At 55.1% G+C, this 23,018-nt stretch overlaps 1 protein-coding gene across 1 annotated transcript; it reads left to right on the top strand.

Moving 5' to 3' along the window:
* The first annotated feature begins 1,331 nt into the window (after positions 1-1,331).
* On the top strand, positions 1,332-22,523 carry SLC27A5 (solute carrier family 27 member 5). The gene is given in 13 exon segments (XM_077170943.1): positions 1,332-1,954; positions 6,798-7,007; positions 8,004-8,162; positions 9,720-9,844; positions 9,939-10,133; positions 17,838-17,928; positions 19,751-19,949; positions 20,029-20,032; positions 20,857-20,902; positions 20,905-20,951; positions 21,331-21,388; positions 21,391-21,473; positions 22,250-22,523. Coding segments are annotated over 13 exon segments (1,893 nt in total). The 5' UTR covers positions 1,332-1,464; the 3' UTR covers positions 22,436-22,523.
* The last annotated feature ends 495 nt before the right edge of the window (positions 22,524-23,018 follow it).

The following is a 23,018-nucleotide window of genomic DNA, read 5'->3' as shown; positions in this document are numbered from 1 at the left end:
GGGGTGTCCCCAATTCAGGGGTGTCCCTGGGGTGTTCCTGAGGTCTCCCGGGTTGTTCCTGCTTTGGAATTGTCCCTCAGGTGTCCCTGAGGTGTCCCTGCTTCAGGAGTGTCCCTGGGGTGTCCCCTGGGTGTCCCTAGGGTGTCACTGATGTGTCCCCTGGGATGTCCCTGCTTCGGGGGTGTCCCTGAGGTGTCCCCAGAATGTCCTCGAGGTGTCCCCAAGGTGTCCCCAGGGTGTCTCTGGGGTGTCCCCAAGGTGTCCCTGAGGTGTCCAAGATGGACAGCTGGGCTGGCAGAGGCTGCACAGAGGGACAGCAGTGGTGGCACATGCTGGATGGCCGGACAGATGGACAGCCGGACAGATGGACAGCCGGACAGCTGGGCAGGCAGAGGCCGGACAGCCGGACAGAGACTGGACAGATGGACAGAGCCAGGACAGATGGACAGAAGCTGCACAGGTGGACAGAGCCAGGACAGATGGACAGAGCCAGGACAGATGGACAGAGGCGGGACAGATGGACAGCCAGGGAGCTGGGAAGGCAGAGGCCGGACAGCCAGACAGAGGCCGGACAAATGGACAGCCGGACAGCCGGGCTGGCAGAGGCTGGACAGCCAGACAGAGCTGGACAGATGGACAGAACTGGAGAGATGGACAGCTGGGCTGGCAGAGGCCGGACAACCAGACAGAGGCCGGACAGATGGACAGAAGCTGCACAGATGGACAGAGGCCGGACAGGTGGACAGAGGCCGGACAGATGGACAGAAGCTGCACAGATGGACAGAGCCAGGACAGATGGACAGCCGGGCTGGCAGAGGCCGGACAGCCAGACAGAGGCCGGACAGATGGACAGCCTGACAGCTGGGCAGGCAGAGGCCGGACAGATGGACAGAGCCGGACAGATGGACAGCCAGGCTGGCAGAGGCTGGATAGCCAGACAGAGGCCGGACAGATGGACAGCCAGGCTGGCAGAGGCTGGACAGCCAGACAGAGGCTGGACAGATGGACAGCCGGACAGCTGGGCAGGCAGAGGCCGGACAGATGGACAGCTGGACAGATGGACAGCTGGGCAGGCAGAGGATGGACAGCCTGGACAACCAGACAGCCAGGGTGGCAGAGGCCGGACAGCCAGACAGACAGAGGCCGGACAGCTGGACAAAGGCTGGACAGATGGACAGCTGGACAGTTTAACAGCCAGCCAGCTGGACAGACAGCCAGCCGGACAGACAGACAGCCAGACAGCCAGCCGGGCAGGCAGAGCCAGCGGGCTGTGACAGCTGTGCCCACAGAGCCGCTCCCGGGGGCGGGGAAGGCCAAAGGGGAGAAAACAACCGGAGAAGAGGAAGGAAAACAAACAGAGAGCGCGAACCCAAGAGCGGCGACCTCCGGCCCCGGCCCCGCCGCCGCCACGGCCCAAAGGTCACCCGGCGCACCTTGGCCACCGTCCCCACCGCCACGGTGGCCATGGCGGTGCTGCCGGCCCTGCTGGCCCTGCTGGCCGTGCTGCTGGCCCTGGCCCCTCTGGCCGCTGCCCGCCTGGCGCCCTTCCTGTGGCAGGACCTGGCCTTCTTCGGCACCATGGCGCGGTCATCGCTGCGCTGCCGCCGGCGCCTGGCCGCCAAGCCGGCCACCACGCTGCTGGACGTGTTCCGGCAGCACGTCCGGCTGCGCCCGCGCCATCCCCTGCTGCTCTTCCAGGAGCAGGTGCTGACCTTCGAGGACGCCGAGCGCCTCAGCAACCGCGCGGCCTGGGCGCTGCGGCGGCGCGCGGGGCTGCGCGGCGGGGGCCAGACCGTGGCCGTGTTCCTGCCCAACGAGCCGGCCTACCTGTGGACATGGCTGGCCTTGGCCAAGCTGGGCTGCGCCATGGCTTGCCTCAACTGCAACGTGCGGGGACGGGCGCTGCGGCACGCGCTGGAGGCGGCCGAGGCCACCGTGATGCTGGCCAGCCCTGGTGAGAGGGGACAGTGGGGGTATGGGGCCACCAGGGTCACCATGGTGCTGGTCAGCCCTGGTGAGAGGGGACAGTGGGGTGTTTGAGGGGGTTTGGGGGGTTTGGGGTCACCAAGGCCACCGTGATGCTGGCCAGTCCTGGTGAGAGAGGACAGTGGGGTGTTCAGGGGGGTTTGGGGCCACCAAGGCCACCGTGGTGCTGGCCAGCCCTGGTGAGAGGGGACAATGGGGTTATGGGGACACCAGGGTCACCGTGGTGCTGGCCAGCCCTGGTGAGAGGGGACAGTGGGGGTTTGGGGACACCAAGGCCACCATGGTGCTGGCCAGCCCTGGGGAGAGGGGACAGTGCGGGGTTGAGGGGGTTTGTGGCCATCAAGGCCACCATGATGGTGGCCAGTCCTGGTGAGAGGGGACAACACCGGGTTTGGGGTGATTTATGGCCACCAAGGCCACCATGGTGCTGGCCAGCCCTGGTGAGAGGGGACAGTGGGGGTTTGTGGCCACCAGGGTCACCGTGGTGCTGGCCAGCCCTGGTGAGAGGGGACAGTGGGGTGTTCAGGGGGGTTTGGGGCCACCAAGGCTGATCCTGGCCAGTCCTGGTGAGAGGGGACATCACAGGGTTTGGGGGGGTTTGGGGCCACCAGGGTCACCATGATGCTGGCCAGCCCTGGTGAGAGGGGACAATGGGGGTTTGTGGCCACCAGGGTCACCATGGTGCTGGTCAGCCCTGGTGAGAGGGGACAGTGGGGGTTTGAGGGGGTTTGGGGGGTTTGGGGTCACCAAGGCCACCGTGATGCTGGCCAGCCCTGGTGAGAGGGGACAATGGAGGTATGGGGCCACCAGGGTCACCATGATGGTGGCCAGCCCTGGTGAGAGGGGACAGCACTGGGTTGAGGGGGTTTGGGGACACCAGGGTCACCGTGGTGCTGGCCAGCCCTGGTGAGAGGGGACATCACAGGGTTTGGGGGGTTTGGGGCCACCAAGGCTGATGCTGGCCAGTCCTCGTGAGAGGGGACAGTGGGGGGTATGGGGCCACCAGGGTCACCATGGTGCTGGCCAGCCCTGGTGAGAGGGGACAATGGGGTGCTTGGGGACATGAGGGGCTTGTGGCCACCAAGGCCACTGTGGTGCTGGCCAGTCCTGGTGAGAGGGGACAATGGGGTGTGTGGGGACATGTGGGGCTTGTGGCCACCAGGGTCACCGCGGTGCTGGCCAGCCCTGGTGAGAGGGGACAGCACCGGGTTTGGGGGGGGTTTGGGGCCACCAAGGCCACCGTGATGCTGGCCAGCCCTGGTGAGAGGGGACAATGGGGTGTTCAGGGGGGTTTGGGGCCACCAAGGCTGATGCTGGCCAGCCCTGGTGAGAGGGGACAATGGAGGTATGGGGCCACCAGGGTCACCATGGTGCTGGCCAGTCCTGGTGAGAGGGGACATCACAGGGTTTGGGGGGGTTTGGGGCCACCAGGGTCACCGTGGTGCTGGCCAGCCCTGGTGAGAGGGGACAGCACCGGGTTTGGGGGGGGTTTGGGGCCACCAAGGCCACCATGGTGCTGGCCAGCCCTGGTGAGAGGGGACAGTGGGGTTTGGGGGGTTTGGGGCCACCAAGGCTGATGCTGGCCAGCGCTGGTGAGAGGGGACAATGGGGGTTTGTGGCCACCAGGGTCACCATGGTGCTGGTCAGCCCTGGTGAGAGGGGACAATGGGGTGTTTGAGGGGGTTTGGGGTCCCCAAGGCCACTGTGGTGCTGGCCAGCGCTGGTGAGAGGGGACAACGAGGTGTTCAGGGGGGTTTGTGGCCACCAAGACTGATGCTGGCCAGTGCTGGTGAGAGGGGACATCACAGGGTTTGGGGGGGTTTGGGGCCACCAGGGCCACCGTGATGCTGGCCAGCCCTGGTGAGAGGGGACGAGGTGTTCAGGGGGGTTTGGGGCCACCAAGGCGGATGCTGGCCAGCGCTGGTGAGAGGGGACAGTGGGGGTATGGGGCCACCAAGGCCACCATGGTGCTGGCCAGTCCTGGTGAGAGGGGACAATGGGGTGTTTGAGGGGGTTTGGGGCCACCAAGGCCACCATGGTGCTGGCCAGCCCTGGTGAGAGGGGACAATGAGGTGTTCAGGGGGGTCTGGGGGGTTTGGGGCCACCAAGGCTGATGCTGGCCAGTCCTGGTGAGAGGGGACAGCACCAGGTTTGGGGGGGTTTGGGGCCACCAAGGCCACCGTGGTGCTGGCCAGCCCTGGTGAGAGGGGACAATGGGGGTATGGGGCCACCAGGGTCACCGTGGTGCTGGCCAGCCCTGGTGAGAGGGGACAATGGGGGTTTGGGGCCACCAAGGCCACCGTGGTGCTGGCCAGTCCTGGTGAGAGGGGACAGTGGGGTGTTTGAGGGGGTTTGGGGACATGAGGGGGTTGTGGCCTCCAAAGCCACCCCGGTCTGTGCCAGCCCCAGTGAGTGACCGTGGGGTGGGGGAGTTTGCACGAGTGTCACTGTCCCCAGGTGTGTCACTGTCCCCGGGTGTGTCACTGTCCCTGGGTGTGTCACTGACCCTGGGTGTGTCACTGTCACTGTCCCTGAGTGTGTCACTGACCCTGGGTGTGTCACTGTCACTGGGTGTGTCACTGTCACTGTCCCTGAGCGTGTCACTGACCCTGGGTGTGTCACTGTCACTGTCCCTGGGTGTCCCTGTCATTGTCCCTGTGTGTGTCACAGCCTGGACATGGCTGTCCCTGTGTGTCCCTCTCACTGTCCCTGGGTCTGCCATTGTCCCTGTGTGTCCCTGTCACTGTCCCTGGGTGTCCCTCTCACTGTCCCTGGGTGTCCCTCTCACTGTCCCTGGGTCTGCCATTGTCCCTGTGTGTCCCTCTCACTGTCCCTGGGTGTCCCTCTCACTGTCCCTGGGTCTGCCATTGTCCCTGTGTGTCCCTGTCACTGTCCCTGGGTCTGTCACTTCCTCTCTGTGGGTCCCTTCCTCTATGTCACAGCCTGGACATGGCTGTCCCTGTGTGTGTCACTGTCCCCGTGTGTCCCTGTGTGTCCCCATGTCTGTCACTGTCCCCGTGTGTGTCACTGTCCCTGTGTGTCCCTGTGTGTGTGTCACAGCCTGGACATGGCTGTCCCTGTGTGTGTCACTGTCCCCGTGTGTCCCTGTGTGTCCCCGTGTGTCTGTCACTGTCCCCATGTCTGTCACTGTCCCCGTGTGTCCCTGTGTGTCCTGGGGTCTGTCACTGTCCCTGTGTGTGTCACTGTCCCTGCATGTCCCTGTGTGTGTGTCACAGCCTGGACATGGCTGTCCCTGGGTGTCCCTCTCACTGTCCCTGGGTCTGCCATTGTCCCTGTGTGTCCCTGTCACTGTCCCTGGGTCTGTCACTTCCTCTCTGTGGGTCCCTTCCTCTATGTCACAGCCTGGACATGGCTGTCCCTGTGTGTGTCACTGTCCCCGTGTGTCCCCGTGTGTCCCCATGTCTGTCACTGTCCCCGTGTGTCCCTGTGTGTCCCTGTGTGTCCCTGTGTGTGTCCCTGTGTGTGTGTCACTGTCCCCGTGTGTGTCCCTGTGTGTGTCCCTGTGTGTCTGTCACTGTCCCCGTGTGTGTCCCTGTGTGTCCCTGTGTGTGTCCCTGTGTGTGTGTCACTGTCCCCGTGTGTCCCTGTGTGTCCCCATGTCTGTCACTGTCCCCGTGTGTGTCACTGTCCCTGTGTGTCCCTGTGTGTGTGTCACAGCCTGGACATGGCTGTCCCTGTGTGTCCCTGTGTGTGTCACTGTCCCCGTGTGTCCCTGTGTGTCCCTGTGTGTGTGTCACAGTCTGGACATGGCTGTCCCTGCGTGTCCCTGTGTGTGTCACTGTCCCCGTGTGTCCCTGTGTGTCCCTGTGTGTCACTGTCCCCATGTGTCACTGTCCCTGTGTATATTTTGGAGTTTTGGGGGTTTTGTGGGATCAGGGGCGCTTTTTGGGGTGCTCAGGGTGCCCACAGTTCCCACTGGGTGCCCAGGGCCCTTGGGTGCCCCTTCCTGGGTTTTTGGGGTGCCCCCAGCCCCAGGGCTCACATTTGGGGTGGGTCTGGGTCTGGTGCCCACCTGCCCAGGTGCCCTTTGGGGATTCCAGCTGTGCCCACCTGCCCAGGTGCCCCATTGGTGTTTCCAGCTGTGCCCACCTGCCCAGGTGCCCCTTTGGGGATACTTGAGGTGCCCACCTGGGACTCTTGGACCCCCATCCTTGATTCCAGCTGTGCCCACCTGCCCAGGTGTCCCTTTGGGGATTCCAGCTGTGCCCACCTGCCCATTGGGGTTTCCAGCTGCACCCACCTGCCCAGGTGTCCCTTTGGGGATTCCAGCTGTGCCCACCTGCCCATTGGGGTTTCCAGCTGTGCCCACCTGCCCAGGTGTCCCTTTGGGGATTCCAGCTGTGCCCACCTGCCCATTGGGGTTTCCAGCTGCACCCACCTGCCCAGGTGCCCCTTTGGGGATTCCAGCTGTGCCCACCTGCCCAGGTGCCCATTGGGGTTTCCAGCTGTGCCCACCTGCCCAGGTGCCCTTTTGGGGATACTTGAGGTGCCCACCTGGGACTCTTGGACCCCCATCCTTGATTCCAGCTGTGCCCACCTGCCCAGGTGCCCATTGGGGATTCCAGCTGTGCCCACCTGCCCAGGTGCCCATGTGGCATTCCAGCTGTGCCCACCTGCCCAGGTGCCCATTGGCATTTCCAGCTGTGCCCACCTGCCCATTGGGGTTTCCAGCTGTGCCCACCTGCCCAGGTGCCCCTTTGGGGATTCCAGCTGTGCCCACCTGCCCAGGTGCCCCTGTGGCACTCCAGCTGTGCCCAGGTGGGCTCACCGCGTGTCCGCGTGTCCCGCAGAGCTCCGCGAGGCCGTGGAGGAGGTGCTGCCCGAGCTGCGCCGCGCCGGCGTCGCCGTCTTCTACCTGAGCGCGGCCTCGCCCACGGCAGGCGTGGAGGCGCTGCTGCCCCACATCGAGGCCTCACCTGAGGAGCCCCCGCCCGCCGGGCACCGCGCCGGGGTCAGCGCCGACTCCAAGGCCATGTACATCTACACCTCGGGCACCACAGGTGAGTGCAGGGGGGCTGGCTGGGTGTGGGCATCTTGGGGGGCTTGCTGGACCATGGCGGGTCCACCTGGGCCAGGTGTGTCCACACATGGGCAGGGGCTTGGGGGGCTTTCTGCAATGCTGACCATGGTGGGTCCACCTGAGCCCAGGTGTGTGCTGGCTGTGTCCACACATGGGCAGCTTGGAGGGGCTTGGGGGGCTTGCTGGACCATGGTGGGCTCACCTGGGCCAGGTGTGTCCACACATGGGCACCTTGGGGAGCTTCCTGGACCATCTCAGGTCCACCTGGGCCATGTGTGGGCACCTTGAGGGGCTTCCTGGATCATCACAGGTCCACCTGGGCCAGGTGTGTCCACACATGGGCAGCTTGGAGGGTCTTGGGGGGCTTCCTGGACCATGGTGGGTTCACCTGGGCCAGGTGTGTCCCAGCTCTGTCCTCACATGGGCAGCTTGGAGGGACTTGGGGGCTTCATCCAGCCCTGACCATCTCAGGTCCACCTTGGCCAGGTGTGTCCACACATGGGCAGCTTGGAGGGGCTTGGGGGGCTTCCTGGACCATGGTGGGTCAACCTGGGCCAGGTGTGTCCTGGCTCTGTCCACACATGGGCAGCTTGGAGGGATTTGGGGGCTTCCTCCAGCCCTGACCATCTCAGGTCCACCTGGGCCAGGTGTGTCCACCTGGGCAGCTTGGAGGGGCTTTGGGGGCTTCCTGGACCATGGTGGGCCCACCTGGGCCAGGTGTGTCCTGGCTGTGTCCACACATGGGCCACTTGCAGGGGTCTTCCTCCAGCCCTGACCATCTCAGGTCCACCTGGGCCAGGTGTGTCCTGTCTCCATGGGCATCACTCCCTGGGTGAGGTTCCTAAGGGTTCCTCCAATGAGGGCCAAAGACCCCCAGTGCCCACCTTAGGTCCTCCAGGAACCCCCAGGAGCCCTCAGGAGCCCTCAGGAGCCCTCAGGAGCCCGTGTGGTCCCACCCAGCCCCTTGTCCCCGCAGGTCTGCCCAAGGCCGCGGTGATCACGGAGCTGAAGATGATGATGGTGGCCAGCCTGGCCCGGATCTGCGGGCTGCGGCCCGACGACGTCGTCTACACCACGCTGCCCCTCTACCACTCAGCCGGGCTCCTGGTGGGACTGGGAGGGTGCCTGGAAGTGGGTACGGACACGGAGGGACAGACGGACAGGATGGATGGATGGATGATGGATGGATGGATGATGGATGGATGATGGATGGATGGATGGATGGATGGATGGATGGATGGATGATGGATGGATGGATGGATGATGGATGGATGATGGATGGATGATGGATGGATGGATGGATGGATGGATAGATGATGGATGATGGATGGATGATGGATGGATGGATGGATGGATGGATGATGGATGGATGGATGATGGATGATGGATGGATGGATGGATGGATGGATGGATGATGGATGATGGATGGATGATGGATGATGGATGGATGGATGGATGGATGGATGGATGATGGATGGATGGATGATGGATGGATGATGGATGGATGATGGATGATGGATGGATGATGGATGATGGATGGATGGATGGATGGATGATGGATGGATGGATGATGGATGGATGATGGATGGATGGATGGATGGATGGATGGATGGATGATGGATGGATGGATGGATGATGGATGGATGATGGATGGATGGATGGATGATGGATGGATGGATGGATGGATGGATGGATGGATGGATGATGGATGATGGATGGATGGATGATGGATGATGGATGATGGATGATGGATGGATGGGTGGATGGATGATGGATGGATGGATGATGGATGATGGATGGATGATGGATGGATGGATGATGGATGATGGATGGATGATGGATGATGGATGATGGATGGATGATGGATGGATGATGGATGGATGATGGATGGATGATGGATGATGGATGGATGGATGGATGATGGATGGATGGATGGATGGATGGATGGATGGATGATGGATGATGGATGATGGATGGATGATGGATGGATGGATGGATGATGGATGGATGATGGATGGATGGATGGATGGATGATGGATGGATGGATGGATGGATGGATGGATGGATGATGGATGGATGGATGATGGATGGATGATGGATGGATGATGGATGATGGATGGATGGATGGATGATGGATGGATGGATGGATGGATGATGGATGGACGGATGGATGGATGGATGATGGATGGATGATGGATGGATGGATGGATGGATGATGGATGATGGATGGATGATGGATGGATGGATGATGGATGGATGATGGATGGATGATGGATGGATGGATGATGGATGATGGATGGATGATGGATGGATGGATGATGGATGGATGATGGATGGATCATGGATGATGGATGATGGATGATGGATGGATGATGGATGGATGATGGATGATGGATGGATGATGGATGGATGATGGATGATGGATGATGGATGGATGATGGATGATGGATGGATGGATGGATGGATCATGGATGGATGGATGGATGATGGATGATGGATGATGGATGATGGATGATGGATGATGGATGGATGATGGATGATGGATGATGGATGGATGGATGATGGATCATGGATGATGGATGATGGATCATGGATCATGGATGATGGATCATGGATGATGGATCATGGATGGATGGAGGCCAGGTGTAAAGAGAGGAGGGGCGTGGTCACCGTCCCCCTGCCGTGTCCCCAGGTGCCACCTGCGTCCTGCGCTCCAAGTTCTCGGCCTCCCAGTTCTGGCCCGACTGCCGCCGCTACAACGTCTCCGTCATCCAATACGTGGGCGAGCTCATGCGCTACCTGTGCAACACGCCCCAGGTGAGTCCCCACCCGCCCCAAACCCCCCCCCTGAGGTGTCCCCACCTCTCCGGTCACCCCCCGAGGTGGCCCCGTCCCCGTGTCCCCTCCCCAGCGCGCCGATGACCGCGAGCACGGCGTGCGCATGGCCCTGGGCAACGGCATGAGGGCCGAGGTGTGGGCGGAGTTCCTGCGGCGCTTCGGGCCCGTGGCCGTCTGGGAGTTCTACGGGGCCACCGAGGGCAACGCCGGCTTCATCAACTACACCGGCAAGGTCGGCGCCGTGGGCAGGGCCAACAGGTTCATCAAGGTGAGCACGTCCTCCTCGGGGTGACACCAGCGTGGCGCCTCAAGTTGGGTTTCATCCAAGGAAAGGCTTGGGTGAATCTTGGATGGAGCTCTTGGTGGTGGAGCGAACATTTTGGTGAATCTTGGATGAATCTTGGTTGAATCTTGGATGGAGCTCTTGGTTGAATCTTGGTTGAGTCTTGGATGAAACTCTTGGTGGTGGAGTGAACATTTGGATGAATCTTGGTTGAGTCTTGGATGGAGCTCTTGGTTGAGTCTTGGTTGAGTCTTGGATGGAGCTCTTGGTGGTGGAGTGAACATTTGGGTGAATCTTGGATGAATCTTGGTTGAGTCTTGGTTAAACCTTGTTTGAGTCTTGGATGAGTCTTGGATGAATCTTGGTTGAGTCTAGGATAAAGCTCTTGGTTGAGCCTTGGTTGAGTCTTGGATGAAGCTCTTGGTGGTAGAGCGAACATTTGGGTGAATCTTGGATGAATCTTGGATGAATCTTTGTTGAGTCTTGGATGAAGCTCTTGGTTGAGTCTAGGATGAAGCTCTTGGTTGAGTCTTGGTTGAGTCTTGGATGAAGCTCTTGGTGGTGGAGTGAACATTTGGTTGAATCTTGGATGAATCTTGGTTAAACCTTGGTTGAGCCTTGGTTAAGTCTTGGTTGAGTCTTGGATGGAGCTCTTGGTTGAATCTTGGTTGAATTTTGGTTGAGTCTTGGATGAATCTTGGATGAATCTTGGTTGAATCTTGGATGGAGTTCTTGGTTGAGTCTTGGATGAAGCTCTTGGTGGTGGAGCAAACATTTGGATGAATCTTGGTTGAACCTTGGTTAAACCTTGGTTGAGTCTTGGATGGAGCTCTTGGTTGAGTCTTGGTTGGGTCTTGGTTGAGTCTTGGATGAAGCTCTTGGTGGTGGAGCGAACATTTGGGTGAATCTTGGATGAGTCTTGGTTGAGTCTTGGATGAACCTTGGTTTGAGTCTTGGATGGAGCTCTTGGTTGAGTCTTGGTTGGGTCTTGGATGAAACTCTTGGTGGTGGAGTGTACCTTGGTTGAGTCTTGGTTAAACCTTGGTTGAGTCTTGGATAAAGCTCTTGGATGGAGCTCTTGGTTGAGCCTTGGATGGAGCTCTTGGTGGTGGAGCAAACATTTGGGACAATCTTGGTTGAGTCTTGGATGGAGATCTTGGTTGAGTCTTGGTTGAGTCTTGGTTGAACCTTGGATGAAGCTCTTGGTGGTGGAGCGAACATTTGGATGAATCTTTGTTGAATCTTGGTTGAGTCTTGGATGAATCTTGGTTGAGTCTTGGATGAAGCTCTTGGTTGAGTCTTGGATGAAGCTCTTGGTGGTGGCGCAAACATTTGGGTGAATCTTGGTTGAGTCTTGGTTAAACCTTGGTTGAGCCTTGGTTAAACCTTGGTTGGGTCTTGGTTGAAGCTCTTGGTGGTGGAGCGAATATTTGGGACAATCTTGGTTGAGTCTTGGATGAAGCTCTTGGTGGTGGAGCAAACATTTGGATGAATCTTGGATGAATTTTAGTTAAACCTTGGTTGAGTCTTGGATGGAGCTCTTGGTTGAGTCTTGGTTGAGTCTTGGATGGAGCTCTTGGTTGAGTCTTGGTTGAGTCTTGGATGGAGCTCTTGGTGGTGGAGCGAACATTTGGGTGAATCTTGGATGAATCTTTATTGAGTCTTGGTTAAACCTTGGTTGAGTCTTGGATGAGTCTTGGATGAACCTTGGTTGAGTCTAGGATAAAGCTCTTGGTTGAGCCTTGGTTGAGTCTTGGATGGAGCTCTTGGTTGAGTCTTGGTTGAGTCTTGGTTGGGTCTTGGTTGAGTCTTGGTTGAGTCTTGGTTGGGTCTTGGTTGAGTCTTGGATGAATCTTGGATGGAGCTCTTGGATGAATCTTGGTTGAGTCTTGGTTGGGTCTTGGTTGAGTCTTGGATGAATCTTGGTTGAGTCTAGGATAAAGCTCTTGGTTGAGTCTTGGTTGAGTCTTGGTTGAGTCTTGGATGAAGCTCTTGGTGGTGGAGTGAACATTTGGGTGAATCTTGGATGGAGCTCTTGGTTGGGTCTTGGATGGGTCTTGGATGAATCTTGGTTGAGTCTTGGATGGAGCTCTGGTGGTGGAGCAAACATTTGGATGAATCTTGGATGAATCTTGGTTGAGTCTTGGTTGAACCTTGGTTGAGTCTTGGATGAATCTTGGTTGAGTCTTGGATGAAGCTCTTGGTGGTGGAGCGAACATTTGGGTGAATCTTGGATGAATCTTTGTTGAGTCTTGGATGAAGCTCTTGGTTGAGTCTTGGTTGAGTCTTGGTTGAACCTTGGATGAATCTTGGTTGAAGCTCTTGGTGGTGGAGCGAACATTTGGATGAATCTTGGATGGAGCTCTTGGTTGAGTCTTGGCTGAATCTTGGTTGAGTCTAGGATGAATCTTAGTTGAGTCTAGGATAAAGCTCTTGGTTGAGTCTTGGTTGAGTCTTGGATGAAGCTCTTGGTGGTGGAGCGAACATTTGGATGAATCTTGGTTGAGTCTTGGTTAAACCTTGGTTGAGTCTTGTATGAAACTCTTGGTTGAGTCTTGGTTGTGTCTCGGTTGGGTCTTGGATGGAGCTCTTGGTGGTGGAGCAAACATTTGGGTGAATTTTGGATGAATCTTGGTTGAGTCTTGGTTAAAGCTTGGTTGAGTCTTGGTTGAGTCTTGGATGGAGCTCTTGGTTGAGTCTTGGTTGGGTCTTGGTTGGGTCTTGGATGAAACTCTTGGTGGTGGAGTGAACCTTGGTTGAGTCTTGGTTGAAGCTCCTGGTTTGAGTCTTGGTTGAGTCTTGGTTGAGTCTTGGATGGAGCTCTTGGTGGTGGAGTGAACATTTGGGTGAATCTTGGTTGAATCTTGGTTGGGTCTTGGTTGGGTCTTGGATGAAACTCCTGGTTTGAGTCTTGGTTGAACCTTGGCTGAGCCTTGGATGGAGCTCTTGGATGAAGCTCTTGGTTGAGCCTTGGTTGAGTCTAGGATGAAGCTCTTGGTGGTGGAGCGAACATTTGGATGAATCTTGGTTAAAGCTTGGTTGAGTCTTGGATGAATCTTGGTTGAGCCTTGGATGAAGCTCTTGGTGGTGGAGCGAACATTTTGGTGAATCTTGGATGAATCTTTGTTGAGTCTTGGATGGAGCTCTTGGTGGTGGAGCAAACATTTGGATGAATCTTGGATGAGTCTTGGTTGAGTCTTGGATGAATCTTGGTTGAGTCTAGGATAAAGCTCTTGGTTGAGTCTTGGTTGAGTCTTGGATTAAGCTCTTGGTGGTAGAGTGAACATTTTGGTGAATCTTGGATGGAGCTCTTGGTTGAGTCTTGGATGAATCTTGGTTGAGCCTTGGATGAAGCTCTTGGTGGTGGAGCAAACATTTGGATGAATCTTGGTTGAACCTTGGATGAGTCTTGGTTGAGTCTTGGCTGAGTCTTGGATGGAGCTCTTGGTGGTGGAGTGAACATTTGGATGAATCTTGGATGGAGCTCTTGGTTGAGTCTTGGTTGAGTCTTTGTTGAGTCTTTGTTGAGTCTTGGATAAAGCTCTTGGTTGAGTCTTGGATGAAGCTCTTGGTGGTGGAGCAAAAATTTGGGTGAATCTTGGATGAATCTTGGTTGAGTCTTGGTTGAATCTTGGTTGAGTCTTGGATGAAGCTCTTGGTTGAGTCTTGGTTGAGTCTTGGATGAAGCTCTTGGTGGTGGAGCGAACATTTGGGTGAATCTTGGTTGAATCTTTATTGAGTCTTGGTTAAACCTTGGTTGAGTCTTGGATGAGTCTTGGATGAACCTTGGTTGAGTCTAGGATAAAGCTCTTGGTTGAGCCTTGGATGGAGCTCTTGGTGGTGGAGCAAACATTTGGATGAATCTTGGTTGAGTCTTGGTTGAACCTTGGTTGAAGCTCTTGGTGGTGGAGTGAACATTTGGGTGAATCTTGGATGAATCTTGGTTGAGTCTTGGATGAACCTTGGTTGAGTCTTGGATGGAGCTCTTGGTTGAGCCTTAGTTAAACCTTGGTTGGGTCTTGGTTGAAGCTCTTGGTGGTGGAGCGAACATTTGGGTGAATCTTGGATGAGTCTTGGTTGGGTCTTGGTTGAGCCTTGGTTAAACCTTGGTTGGGTCTTGGTTGAAGCTCTTTGGTGGAGCAAACATTTGGATGAATCTTGGTTGAACCTTGGTTAAGTCTTGGATGGAGCTCTTGGTTGAGTCTTGGTTGAACCTTGGTTGAGTCTTGGATGGAGCTCTTGGATGAATCTTGGTTGAGTCTAGGATAAAGCTCTTGGTTGAGTCTTGGTTGAGTCTTGGATGAAGCTCTTGGTGGTGGCGCAAACATTTGGGTGAATCTTGGATGAATCTTGGTTGAGTCTTGGATGAAGCTCTTGGTGGTGGAGCGAACATTTGGATGAATCTTGGTTGAGTCTTGGTTAAACCTTGGTTGAGTCTTGGTTGGGTCTTGGTTGGGTCTTGGATGAAGCTCTTGGTGGTGGAGTGAACATTTGGGTGAATCTTGGGTGAATCTTGGTTGAGTCTTGGATGGAGCTCTTGGTCAAACCTTGGATGGAGCTCTTGGTTGAGTCTTGGTTGAATCTTGGTTGAGTCTTGGATGGAGCTCTTGGTGGTGGAGTGAACATTTGGGTGAATCTTGGTTGAGTCTTGTGTGGAGCTCTTGGTTGAGTCTTGGTTGAGTCTTGGATGGAGCTCTTGGTTGAGTCTTGGTTGGGTCTTGGTTGAGTCTTGGATGAATCTTGGATGGAGCTCTTGGATGAATCTTGGTTGAGTCTTGGTTGGGTCTTGGTTGAGCCTTGGATGAACCTTGGATGAAACTCTTGGTTGAACCTTGGTTGAAGCTCTTTGGTGGAGCAAACATTGACATCTCCAGAGATGTCTCCAGCACCATCCATCACCTTGGGCTGCCACAACACCAGAGTCCCCAAAACGCCCTTTTCCCACCCAAAATGAGTCCCCTCCGAGTTGGCCAACGCTGACCCAACATTGTTGATGTCCAGATGGGTTTTGGGGTGTCCATGGGGACATCTCCGGTCACCTCTGTGGCTCTTTTGGTGCCACATCTCAGCCTTCTCCTTCCCGTGGAGCAAAAGCTGCAAAAATCAGATTTTGGAGCAAAAAATGGGAAAGAGCAAAAACTACAAAAATCAGATTTTTGAGCAAAAACTGGGAAAGAGCAAAAACTACAAAAATCAGATTTTGGAGCAAAAGCTGGGATGGAACAAAAACTACAAAAATCAGATTTTGGAGCAAAAGCTGGGACAGAACAAAAGCTCAAAAATCAGATTTTTGAGGAAAAAGTGGGAGAGAGCAGAAGCTCAAAAATCAGATTTTGGAGCAAAAACTGGGATGGAACAAAAGCTCAAAAATCAGATTTTGCAGGAAAAAGTGGGAGAGAGCAGAAGCTCAAAAATCAGATTTTTGAGCAAAAGCTGGGATGGAGGAAAAGCTTAAAAAATCAGATTTTGGAGCAAAAGCTGGGAAAGAGTAAAAGCTCAAAAATCAGATTTTGGAGCAAAAACTGGAATGGAACAAAAGCTACAAAAATCAGATTTTTGAGCAAAAACTGGGACGGAAGAAAAGCTCAAAAATCAGATTTTGGAGCAAAAGCTGGGATGGAACAAAAGCTCAAAAATCAGATTTTTAAGGAAAAAGTGGGAGAGAGCAGAAGCTCAAAAATCAGATTTTTAAGCAAAAACTGGGAAAGAGCAAAAACTACAAAAATCAGATTTTGGAGCAAAAGCTGGGAAAGAACAAAAACTACAAAAATCAGATTTTGGAGCAAAAACTGGGAAAGAGCAAAACCTGCAAAAATCAGATTTTTGAGCAAAAGCTGGGACTGAACAAAAGCTCAAAAATCAGATTTTTGAGGAAAAAGTGGGAGAGAGAAGAAGCTCAAAAATCAAATTTTGGAGCAAAAGCTGGAATGGAGGAAAAGCTTAAAAAATCCGATTTTTCCCCCTTTTTTCCCATCGTGTTGTCCCCACATCTCCTGGATTTGGAAGATGCCACCAATGAGTTCGTTCACCATTTGATTGGATCAGATCAAATTTAAATAACTTATTTAAATAACTAATTTAAATAACTAATTTAAAATAACTAATTTAAATAACTTATTTAAATAACTTTAAATCCGATTTAATTTTAGCCATTTAATCTAAAAAAAAAAAAAAAAAAATTAAATTAAAGACAATTAAAACCAAACGGTTTTTAATGCCCAGAATGTCAGGATTGGGGGGGTTGTTCCCACGGGTTGGAACCGACCAATCACATCAGAGCACACCCGGAAATGGGAGGGAAATTCTGGAAAATTCCATGGGAAGGGAAATTCTGGAAAATTCCACGGGAAGGAAATTTTGCACATTCCCACAGGAAGGAAAATTCCAACGGGGAAAGAAATTCTGGAAATTTCCACGGGAAGGAAATTTCAGACATTTCCACGGGGAGGAAAATTCCAATGGGGAAAGAAATTCTGGAAATTTCCACTGAAATGAACTCTGGAAATTTCCGCAGGGAGGGAAATTCCAGAAATTTCCACGGGAAGGAAATTTCAGTCATTCCCACAGGAAGGAAAATTCCAATGGGGAAAGAAATTCTGGAAATTTCCATGGGAAGGAAATTTCCACAGGAATGAAATTCTGGAAATTTCCACGGGAAGGAAATTTTGGATATTTCCACGGGAAGGAAAATTCCACGGGGAAAGAAATTCTGGAACTTTCCATGGGGAGGGAAATTCCAATGGGGAAAGAAATTCTGGAAATTTCCATGGGAAGAGAATTCCAGAAATTTCCACGGGAAGGAAATTTCAGTCATTCCCACAGGAAGGAAAATTCCAACAGGGAAAGAAATTCCGGAAATTTCCATGGGAAGGAAAATCTCACAGGAAAGAAATTCTGGAAATTTCCGCGAGAGGGAAATTCCGGAAATTTCCACAGGGAGGGAGATTCTGGAAATTTCCATGGGAGGGAAATTCCAACGGGGAAAGAAATTCTGGAAATTTCCATGGGAAGGAAAATTCCAACAGGGAAAGAAATTCTGGAAATTTCCACTGAAATGAACTCTGGAAATTTCCATGGGAAGGAAATTTCCACAGGAAGAGAATTCTGGAAATTTCCACGGGAAGGAAATTCTGGAAATTTCCACGGGAAGGAAAATCTCACAGGAAAGAAATTCTGGAAATTTCCACGGGAAGGAAAATTCCAATGGGGAAAGAAATTCCGGAAATTTCCGCGAGAGGGAAATTCCAACAGGGAAAGAAATTCTGGACATTTCCACGGGAAGGAAAATTCCAACGAGGAAAGAAATTCCGGAAATTTCCATGGGAAGGAAAATTTCAACGGGGAAAGAAATTCCGGAAATTTCCGCGGGAAGGGAATTCTGGAAATTTCCACGGGAGGGAAATTCCAACAGGGAAAGAAATTCCGGAAATTTCCGCGAGAGGGAAATTCTGGAAATTTCCACGGGAAGGAAATTTTGGACATTCCCACAGGAAGGAAAATTCCACGGGGTAAAAAATTCTGGAAATTTCCATGGGAAGGAAATTTCAGACATTCCCACGGGAAGGAAAATTCCAACGGGGTAAAAAATTCCGGAAATTTCCGCGGGGAGGGAAATTCCGGAACTTTCCATGGGGAGGGGAAATCCTCCTTCCTGTTTCCACCCTGGGCCCCTCCCTCTCTCCCCTGCAGCTCTTCGCTCCCTTCGAGCTCATCAGGTACAACGTGGAGCTGGAGGAGCCCGTGCGCGACCACCGGGGCCTCTGCGTCCCCACCAAACCCGGTAAGGGCGGGCGGAGCCTCCTCCTCCTCCTCCTCCTCCTCCTAAGGGCGGGCGGAGCCTCCTCCTCCTCCTCCTCCTCCTCCTCCTCCTCCTAAGGGCGGGCGGAGCCTCCTCCTCCTCCTCCTCCTCCTCCTCATCCTCCTCCTAAGGGCGGGCGGAGCCTCCTCCTCCTCGTCCTCATCCTCCTCCTCCTCGTCCTCCTCCTCCTCCTCCTCCTCGTCCTCATCCTAAGGGTGGGCGGAGCCTCCTCCTCCTCCTCCTCCTCCTCCTAAGGGCGGGCGGAGCCTCCTCCTCCTCGTCCTCATCCTCCTCGTCCTCATCCTCCTCCTCGTCCTTGTCCTCCTCTTCCTCGTCCTCCTCTTCCTCGTCCTCATCCTCCTCCTCCTCGTCCTCCTCCTCCTAAGGGCGGGCGGAGCCTCCTCCTGCTCCTCCTCCTCGTCCTCCTCGTCCTCCTCGTCCTCCTCATCCTCGTCCTCCTCCTCCTCGTCCTCCTCGCCCTCCTCGTCCTCCTCCTAAGGGCGGGCGGAGCCTCGTCCTCCTTGTCCTCCTCATCCTCCTCGTCCTCCTTGTCCTCGTCCTCCTCGTACTCGTCCTCCTCGTTCTCCTAAGGGTGGGCAGAGCCTCCTCCTCGTCCTCCTCGTCCTCCTCCTCGTCCTCCTCGTCCTCCTCGTCCTCCTCCTCGTCCTCCTCCTCGTCTTCCTCCTCCTCCTCCTCCTCCTCCTCCTTGTCCTCCTCCTCCTCCTCCTCTTCCTCCTCCTCCTCCTCGTCCTCCTCCTCCTCCTCCTTGTCCTCCTCCTCCTCCTCCTCCTCCTTGTCCTCCTCCTCCTCTTCCTCCTCCTCCTCCTCCTAAGGGCGGGTGGAGCCTCCTCCTCGTCCTCCTCGTCCTCCTCATCCTCCTCGTCCTCGTCCTCCTCGTCCTCGTCCTCCTCCTCATCCTCCTCATCCTCATCCTCCTCGTCCTCCTCCTCATCCTCCTCGTCCTCCTCCTAAGGGCGGGCGGAGCCTCCTCCTCCTCGTCCTCCTTGTCCTCCTCCTCTTCCTCCTCCTCAGGGCGGGTGGAGCCTCCTCCTCCTCGTCCTCCTCATCCTCGTCCTCCTCATCCTTCTCCTCGTCCTCATCCTCCTCCTCCTCCTCCTCCTCCTCCTCCTCCTCCTCCTAAGGGTGGGTGGAGCCTCCTCCTCGTCCTCCTCGTCCTCGTCCTCCTCATCCTCCTCGTCCTCCTCCTCCTTGTCCTCCTCCTTGTCCTCCTCATCCTCATCCTCCTCGTCCTCCTCCTCGTCCTCCTCCTAAGGGCAGGCGGAGCCTCCTCCTCCTCGTCCTCCTTGTCCTCCTCCTCAGGCGGGTGGAGCCCCCTCCTCCTCCTCGTCCTCCTCGTCCTCCTCCTCGTCCTCCTCGTCCTCGTCCTCCTCCTCCTCCTCGTCCTCGTCCTCCTCCTCCTCCTCCTCATGCCTTCTCCTCGTCCTCCTCCTCCTCCTCCTCCTCGTCCTCGTCCTGTCCTCCTCTCGTCCTCCTCGTCCTCCTCGTCCTCCTCCTCCTCCTCCTCCTCGTCCTCCTCATCCTTCTCCTCGTCCCTCCTCCTCCTCCTCGTCCTCCTCATCCTCATCCTCCTCCTCCTCCTAAGGGCGGGCAGAGCCACACCCAAACCACCACCCTGCCCCACCACGGAGCCCACCAGGAACCCCCTGGAGAAACCAAAGGAGGGGTTGGGCACCTCCAACCTTCCTCCTCCTCCTCCTCCTCCTCCTCCTCCTCCTCCTCCTCCTCCTTCTCCTCCTCCTCCTCCTCCTCCTCCTCCTCCTCCTCCTCCTCCTCCTCGGCCAAGGTGAGACGGGGCTGCTGGTGGTGAAGATCACCAAGACCGCGCCGTTCCACGGCTACGCCGGCGACGAGCAGAAGACCCAGAAGAAGATCCTGAGGGACGTCCTGGCCAAGGGCGACGCCTTCTTCAACAGCGGCGACCTCCTCGTGATGGACGCCGAGGGGTTCGTCTACTTCCAGGACCGCGTCGGAGACACCTTCCGGTAATTCCAGATCCTTCCGTCGGGGCGGGGCGGCGTCCATGGGATGAGGGGAGGATGAGAACCTTGCTCCGTGTTCCAGATGGGTGATTTATTATTTTATGATAGATGTTAGATTAATAGAAATGAATATATTATGATATATATTAAAAGAAAATGAAATAGAAAAGGAATATATTATGAGATATATTAAAAGAAAATGAAATAGAAAATGAATATATTATGATAGCTATCATATAAAAGAAAATGAAATAGAAAAGGAATATATTATGATATCTATCATATTAAAAGAAAATGAAATAGAAAATTAATATATTAAGAGATCTATTATATTAAAAGAAAATGAAATAGAAAATGAATATATTATGATATCTATTATATTAAAAAGAAAATTAAATATTAAAATTATACTAATAGAAGGGAAGGAAGGAAGGGAAGGAAGGGAAGGGAAGGGAAGGGAAGGGAAGGGAAGGAAGGGAAGGGAAGGAAGGGAAGGGAAGGGAAGGAAGGGAAGGGAAGGAAGGGAAGGGAAGGGAAGGGAAGGGAAGGAAGGAAGGAAAGGAAAGGAAAGGAAAGGAAAGGAAAGGAAAGGAAAGGAAAGGAAAGGAAAGGAAAGGAAAGGAAAGGAAAGGAAAGGAAAGGAAAGGAAAGGAAAGGAAAGGGAAAGGAAAGATCATAAAATCTTGTGGCTGCTCACGGCCTCGACACAGGTGGGGCTGTCATTGGTCATCGAGTCAAAAACAATTTCACAGCTGGGGTAAACGATTCCAAAGGTCACATTCCAAAGCAGCAGAACATGGAGAAGCTGAAGCTTCTCAGCTTCTCAGGAGAAAAGATCCCAGCAAAAGGATTTTTCACAAAAATAACGCCCGTGACACCCCTGACGGCCCCGTCCCTTCTCCTCCCCCAGGTGAAGGGGGAGAACGTGGCCACCACGGAGGTGGAGGCCACGCTGGCTCGGTGAGCTTCATCCAGGAGGTCAACGTCTACGGCGTGGCCGTGCCGGTGTGAGTCCCACCAAAAATGAGGACCTGGCTGGGGTTTGGGGTTTGGGGTGGGCGAGGTGTCCCCAGGTGGTCTCAGCCACCACCAAGAAGGTTCAAAAATGACTTTTTTGACACCCAGAGTGGCTTTGAGCACAAACATCCCCCAAAATGGTGAAGATGGGACTTGGCTGCCCCGAGGGAGGGTCAGGCGCCGGGGTTGGGCCCATGTGGCCGCAAAGGAGGCGAAAATTGGGAACTTTCACCCCAAAATGAGCGCCTGGCATGGGAGGTGCCTCCACCACCGTCCCAAAAGCGGGACGAACCCACCCAAAACGCGTTTGGCCACCCCAGTATCCCAGGGGGCTCCAAGGAGATGAGGTGGCCGCAGGTGACCGCAGGTGACGTTGGCAGGGTGCGAGGGCCGCTGTGGCATGGCCGCCGTGCGCCTCAAGGACGGGCCGCCTTCGACGGTGACCGACTGTTCGCCTTCACACAGGAGGCGCTGCCCGCCTACGCCGCCCCCCGCTTCATCCGCATCCAGGTCAGCAGGACACGCCCACCCGGGGGCGGCTCCCGGGGGTGGGGTCGGACTGGGGAGGGGGAGGGGCAGCGCTGGAACGGCCAATCGCGGCCTGGTGGAGTCACGGGATGGTTTTGGTTGGAAAAGACTTCAGAGCTCATCCAGTTCCATCACGGCCTGGTGGAGTCATGGAAGGGTTTGGGTTGGAGGGGAGTTTAGAGTTTATCAGTTCCATCATGGCCTGGTGGAGTCACAGGAGAGTTTGGGTTGGAGGGGTCTTCAGAACTTTTCCAGTTCCATCATGGCCAGGTGGAATCATGGAATGGTTTGGGTTGGAGGGGACTTTGGAACTCATGGAATGGTGGAACTCATGGAATCATGGAATGGTTTGGTTTGAAGGGGACTTTAGAACTCATGGAATGGTGGAACTCATGGAGTCCATGGAAGGGTTTGGGTTGGAGGAGACTTTAGAGTTTATCCAATTCCATCGTGGCCTGGTGGAATCATGGAATGGTTTGGGTTGGAAGGGACTTTGGAACTCATGGAATCATGGAAGGGTTTGGGTTGGAGGGGACTTTAGAGCTCATCCAGTGAACCACCTGGCGCCAACAGTGGCCACCTGGCACCAACAGTGACCCACCTGGTCCCAACGGTGGCCACCTGGATCCAACAGGGCTCACCTGGTGCCAATGGGGGTCAGCTGGCACCAACAGGCTCACCTGGCCCCAAACAGTGGCCCACCTGGCGCCAACGGTGACCACCTGGTGCCACCAGCGTGTCCCTGTCGCTGTCCCCAGGAGGCCCTGGAGGTCACGGGCACCTTCAAGCAGTGCAAGAACCGCCTGGTGCAGGAGGGCTTTGACCCCGGCCTGGTCAGGGACCGGCTGTTCCTGCGCGACGCCGCGCGCCGCTCCTACGTCCCGCTGAGCGCCGCCGCCTTCCGCGACATCCAGGAGGGAGGCTGCTGCTGTAGGGCCCGGTAATTAGCGACGGCTAATTAGGGGTTCATTAAGCACTTCGGGGAGGGGCTGGAGAACCTCGGAGTCGGTGGAAATTAAACCCTGAATCGCCCGTTTTCGGGCTGCCAAAGAGGATTTTTGGGATTTGGGTCTTTTTGGGGATTGTAGCGGCTCCATGGTGGTTCCAGGGCGCTGATGACCCCACGGTAATTAGCAAAGGTTAATTAGGGGTTAATTAAAGCACTTCGGGGAGGTCTGGAGCACCGCGGAGTTGGTGGAACCGAACCCTGAATTCCCATTTTTGAGTCTTTTTGGGGTTGCAGAGGCTCCTCGGGGGGGGCTCCGCGGTGGCCCCAGGGCGCTGATGGCCCCTGGGTAATTAGCAAAGACTAATTAGGGATTAATTAGGGACTTTGGGGAGGTCTGGAGCACCTTGAGAGTTGATAGAAATTAAACCCTTCATTCCATTTTTGAATTTTCTTTGGGGTTGTAGCGGCTCCTCTGGTGGCTCTGCGGTGCTGACGGCCGCAGGGTAATTAGCAAAGGTTAATTAGGGTTAATCCCTTTTAATCCCTTTCCTCTGGAGCTCCACCAGCCGCAAAATCCC

The sequence above is a fragment of the Agelaius phoeniceus genome, chromosome 37 (assembly GCF_051311805.1).
Source record: "Agelaius phoeniceus isolate bAgePho1 chromosome 37, bAgePho1.hap1, whole genome shotgun sequence".
Taxonomy (NCBI): Eukaryota; Metazoa; Chordata; class Aves; order Passeriformes; family Icteridae; genus Agelaius; species Agelaius phoeniceus.
Note: the sequence above shows the minus strand (reverse complement) of the source record. Positions and strands in the feature narration are given on the sequence as shown.